Source organism: Nymphaea colorata, chromosome 3, assembly GCF_008831285.2.
Source record: "Nymphaea colorata isolate Beijing-Zhang1983 chromosome 3, ASM883128v2, whole genome shotgun sequence".
NCBI lineage: Eukaryota > Viridiplantae > Streptophyta > Magnoliopsida > Nymphaeales > Nymphaeaceae > Nymphaea > Nymphaea colorata.
Genome location: NC_045140.1, coordinates 16,924,940 through 16,930,642, shown reverse-complemented (window position 1 = coordinate 16,930,642; position 5,703 = coordinate 16,924,940). Strand labels below are relative to the sequence as shown.

Sequence of the window (5,703 nt, the reverse complement as noted above, 5' to 3'; positions counted from 1 at the left end):
AGAGCTTCGTTGTTGAGCCGCTTGATTCAGATCGGTTGATTCATTATAACATATCCTGCCATGGGCAGAGCCAAACTAAAAAATATTAATGAGCCTCCTGCATTTGTTTCCTGGCTCTGCCATTGAATCCCATTTTGCACGAGTTAATTAGTGGTGATAATGAATTGCTATATCAACTCCATCTCTGTGCTGTAGTAAGTCATTTATGGTTATTTCTTTATATTTTCGTAGTTTTTCCAATGAAATTGCCGTTGGACTTAATTATCAGCGGTCTTTACATTGAAAAGTGTCCCGTACATCTTTTATTAGGAAATAGTAAAAAATGTCGCTGTCCTTTCTTTCATCGTATAACTAAGCAGAGGTGAGTTGTTAACGGGGTCAATAAAACTGAAGATCCTCCTTATTTAATATAAAAAAGAGAGAAACACTCGCGCGCCGCTACTTCTTTCCTATTAGCTTATACTTCAGCAGAGATAAGCTCTTAACGTGGTTAAATTAAAACTTAAGCTATATGTATATAATATATCAAGTTGGGACTAAAAGGTGGTATTTTACACCAAAATTAGTTTCCCTTTTCTAAAGTTTTATATGAACAAAAGTTAATCTTCTAAATAATAAGTTACCTGTGTTGACATCACTCGACAAGAGTATAATCTCTCCACAAGAATATAAAGAAAAACTGGATATATGCATACGCCTGTGCAGCTATGATAACGCATAACACATACCCCTGTGGGTCGGCCAGAGTCTCCTTTGAAGAGGGTTTGACGACACATGTCATGCACGGAGAGTTGTACACAGTAACATCCCAATGCACATAACTCTCTCTCATAATCCTGACTGAATATTCATTATCATAGCTTACAAAGTGGTCTGAAGGCTTCTTTGATCTCTCCCTTTCTCCTCTCATACACATTTGTAATAAATTTCTTCAATACTATACTTCAAAAGTTTTCCCCTTTGGATCCTTGATATTCAAATCCAGATCTCGGTGTTAGATTCACAATGGTACGTTCAAGCTCAAGTCATACAAACATTTATAGATATTCTTAGTGGCTCGCTATAGATAAGAACGGGTGGTCCAGTAGACTATAGTCACCGCTACAGAAATCTATAGAAGTTACATCAGTGCTATAAATATCTTGCGAACTTCCCCCAGAGGAATGAAGAAGAGTTTCCGGATCAGGAGAAAAGGGATTCAACGGGGGTGACTGAAAAATCACTGCTCCAAATAATTACAGTTGCCAACTACAGTGGGGATCACATAAGCACCAAGGAGAGCAATTGGTAGAGATCCATGCCGGTGTCTATACACTGTGAAAGCTGTTAGAAATGCTTTACAGCGATCAGAGCTCAAATGTGTCTAGGACTTAGTTTGGTGACTGAAGTTGACAACCCGTCAACCGTTTGCCATCCTTACATGAACACGGGCTTAATGGAGAAGGCGTGCAGGACCAGTTCCGGAGAAGAGAATTCGGTCCATACGTGTGTATCTAACCAATTCTCTATTCGTTTCTGTTCTCGTATATATCTATTCTCATCATACAGCTAGGTACTGTCTCCGAATCTTGACGAGACAGAGGTCTATATATACTGAGAATCTGAAATCATGATGACAGCATTCAGCAATTGAGCTACATATGGGACAAGTCATACTTTAAACCTAGTTTGGTAAAATGGGAATGAATAACCCGGCCCCTTTAGGTTATTCCCAAAAAACTGTGCTTTGAGTGTGTCATCCAAACACAAAAACTAGTATTTAAAGAGCACATCAGAAGACTTAAAAGGGGTGTTTGGATGACATCATCAAAAACCCAATTTTATGAAAACTTGGTTTTGTGAAAACAAATTCTTTTAGTGAGTTTTTAGGAAATGCATTTTGTGTTTGGGTGTTGCATGCACAACGAACTTTTTTGTGTATAACCAGCTCGGGGGCCGCGGAGGGGAGGTTATTCATTCTTCCTTTGGAAACCAGATTTTGTAAAAATTTGTTTTGGATAAACCTAGTTTTGACATCATCCAAAAGACACCCTAAAACTGGTTTTGCTTCCAAATCTTAATTCTGGACTGCCATCCAAACACCTCTAAGAGTTCATCAAAGAAACCATGTTCATAGCAAACTGTCAAGTTACAATCACTTCATTGGAGAGACTTTAGTATTTTATTTTGGAAAAATGGAGACTGATTGTCTTGGGACACCCTTTGCCATGCTTATTTCAATTCCTCAAAATTTGAGACAACTTGAAAATGAAATATTGGTGCAAAGTACCTTAGGGACCTTTTTTTCCACCGATCCAAAGGTGTACTTAAGGAGAGCTTACTCGATCATAGAATGCCATTCTTGTAAAATTTTTATAACTCTCTCTATCTCTCTCTCTCTCTCCCCTTATCAGTTTTATATATTGGTTCTCGACACCATGGCTTTCTTTTATCTTCAAATATACCTTTATTTTTGCTATGTAAATTTTTTGTTGTATGACGCCACATGCAATTACGGGCGGATTTGCTACGTAATTTAACTAGCTAGTAGTCCTCATATTGCTTACTCTTCACTTTGTAGGAGACATCGAACAAAAAATAAGAAATGGCTCAAATTCCTGTTCAGTTATTGCTCAAAACATTGGGAGATTTCTTGGTGAGCGAAATAAGACTCCAAAGGAGTGTTCGACCAGAGCTTGAACAGATCATGTTGGAGTTGCAGAACATGAGGTCTTTTCTCAAGGATGTAGACAGTAGGTTGCTGAAAGATGGAGCACCGGTCTCGGAGCAAGAATGGGTTGAACAGGTGCGGGCGGCAGCCTATGATATAGAGGACATGCTCGACGAGTATATGCTTCATTTTGGTCGTGTGCGATTTGAATTTGGCATTCCGACCTCATTTCTTATTAGATCACCAACGTGCATTAACAATCTATTCAAGCGACGCATATTTGCAATGATGATAGAAGACATGAAGAGAAAGATATCTGATATTTCTGCTAGAAGAGACAGGTACAACCTGAGAGGATTAGACGAAGGAACGTGCTCGCCAACCGTCGAGAGCCAAGTAACCGTCGAGCGCCAACAATTGACAACTACTAATGAAGCATACATTGCTGAAGACTCTCATACCGACGGGATCGACGAGAACGTAGACATCTTGATGAAGTGGGCACAAAGTGGAGACCCGAAACTCGCCACAATCTTGTTGGTGGGGATGGGAGGCTCCGGCAAGACGACCGTTGCAAGGAAAGTCTACCATAAACTCATGAGAAATGGTGCTTCTGCAGCAAAGAAAATTTATCGTAGGCTCATGGGAGATAGTGCTACTATAACACAATTTAACTGCTTCGCATGGGTTCCCGTCACCCAATCCTTCAACGCGAAGGATGTCCTTCAACGCCTGTGGATCGACCTCGGCATTGATGGTCTCGCTATGGAGAGGGATGTCACGTCACTAGGGGAGGCCATCAGACAACATCTCCACAGTAGAAGGTATGTTATCGTACTAGATGATGTATGGAGCAGCGATGTTTTAAACACCGTTGGTTTTGCATTTCCTAAGCATGACCACCAATGCAGACTCATCGTTACATCTCGTTTAGAAAATGTGGCTTATGGCAGCATAGAAGTTGAGACATTTAGTCCGACCAAGATCCATCGAGTTAAGCCCTTGAAGCCTGAAGATTCAATGAAACTGTTCTCTAGAAACGCATTTCGAGAAGACCAGGAACGCAGATGCCCCGAGCACCTTCAAGAAACTTGCGAGAAATTAGTTGATAGGTGCAATGGTCTGCCGCTTGCTCTTGTGTGCTTGGGAGCTGTCATCTCAAGAAGGGAGCGCACACAATTAGAATGGACTGGCTTCTATGACCGCCTGTCTTGGGAATTAGAGGTCAACCCTGGACTTGGTAGAGTGAGAGCCATCTTCTCACTAAGCTTTGATGAGTTGCCCATACACCTCAAGGCATGTTTTTTGTATTGTGGCATATTTCCAAAGAACCACTTGATCAAAGCAAGTAAGTTGATAAGACTCTGGGTGAGTGAAGGGTTGGTGGAAGAAAAAGACGGCACGACATTAGAACAGGTTGGGAAGCAATATATTGAGGAACTTACCCAGAGGAGCTTACTCCTGGTGGTGGAAAAAAACGACAAAGGAAGAGTAAAGTCATGCCAAATGCATGAACTTCTCCGAGAACTGATGATGCCAATGTCTAAAAGGCAAGGGCTTTCAAGAATAATACATGAAAGCGGTAATGGATCCCAAGATCATGTATCCAGAAATGAAAGAAGCAGGTCTTTATCGCTCATGGGTTCTACCGACAAAATCATAAAAGAGATCTGTCTGCGTGATCCTAAGAAGGCACGGCGAGTTCGTTCTTTGTTGATGTTCGATTCCCCCCGCATCCCTAGCCTGCTTCATAAGTTCATGTTGTTGAGAGTGTTGGACCTGCAAGGTGTCTTCATTGAGGAACTGCCTCATAGCATAGGACATTTGTACCACTTAAGGTACTTGAATTTGAGAAACACCAATCTCAAGAGAATTCCAAGGTCACTCGGGAAGCTCCATAACTTGCAAGCGCTCGATATCAGGGACAATCAAATTGAAAGGATTCCAAACTTATCCAAGGTAAAGAAATTGCGGTATGTGTCTGCATATTCACATTTCATCCATCCATACACCATTAGCCAGTTCTCAGGATGTGATTTTCCAAGGCATATCTGCAAGTCTGAATGCCTACAAAAACTGTCAGGTATAAACGCCACAAACAAGATCATTGAAACAATTGGCAACCTGACCCAGCTTAAAACCCTTGGGTTATTCAAGGTAAAACAGGAACATGGGGAGAAGCTTTGTAAATCCATTGAGACGATGAAGGACCTTCTTTGTCTAGGCATATCAGCCGACTCCGAAGGTGAATTAAGGCTGGAGCTGCTGAACACCCCACCACCTCATCTCGAAGATATCTGGCTCTTTGGAAGAATAGAGCGCTTCCCGAAATGGGTGAAAGGTGTCATTAACTTGAGGAGGTTGGGCTTGTACTTTTCCAAATTACGTGACAGCCCTACCCCCTACCTCCAAGAATTGCCCAACTTAGAGTGGTTTAAACTCTATGATGCCTACGATGGGAGGAAGCTCAAGTTTCAGGCCAACAACTTTCCTAAGCTGAAAACTCTCACGATCGTAAAGCTCTTGAAGTTGAGAAGCATTATCGTGGAGGAAGAAGCCTTGCCGCAACTTCAAACACTATCCATTTGTGGGTGTCCAGAGTTGAAGAGGATACCTGACCATCACCGCCTTACCAACCTCAAAAAGCTGGACTTGGTAGACATGCCTCATTACACTGTGACAAGTGTTCCGGGGCAAGGAGAAGACCAACATTTCGGTGCAAAACTTCATCTCTACAAAGGAAGTGGTGACAAATTCAACAAGCTTTGAACTGAGGACACCCAATTAGGCGTCGTTCCTTGTGCATGCTTAAGACCGATCTCGGGACATAAGGAACATATCAATCTACTTTGCCAAACATGCTAATTATGCATGTGCTAGTTCCTATTCTCTTGGTTTATCAATCTGTCTTGCTTCAATTCTTAGCATTGCTTTCAAATTTCCTTTGGTTTGTCAAAAGTGTGCATTTGGATTCTCATCCTTTTTCCACACCTGTGACCTCTAGAATGGTCTGATGCTATGTTTCTCTGCTTCTGGGGAATAAAAGAGCTACA

The 5,703-nt window shown here is 41.6% G+C and overlaps 1 protein-coding gene across 1 annotated transcript; it reads left to right on the top strand.

The window, feature by feature from the left end:
- The first annotated feature begins 2,686 nt into the window (after window positions 1–2,686).
- LOC116250344 (disease resistance protein RPM1-like) lies at window positions 2,687–5,419 on the top strand. The gene has a single exon (XM_031623973.2). It carries the CDS (start codon window positions 2,687–2,689, stop codon window positions 5,417–5,419), a length of 2,733 nt encoding a protein of 910 aa, XP_031479833.2.
- Window positions 5,420–5,703: the final 284 nt, after the last annotated feature.

What these genes read in the sequence shown, in the direction of transcription:
- LOC116250344 (XM_031623973.2), top strand. Translation starts at nt 2,687, where the DNA reads ATGTTGGAGTTGCAGAACATGAGGTCTTTTCTCAAGGATGTAGACAGT.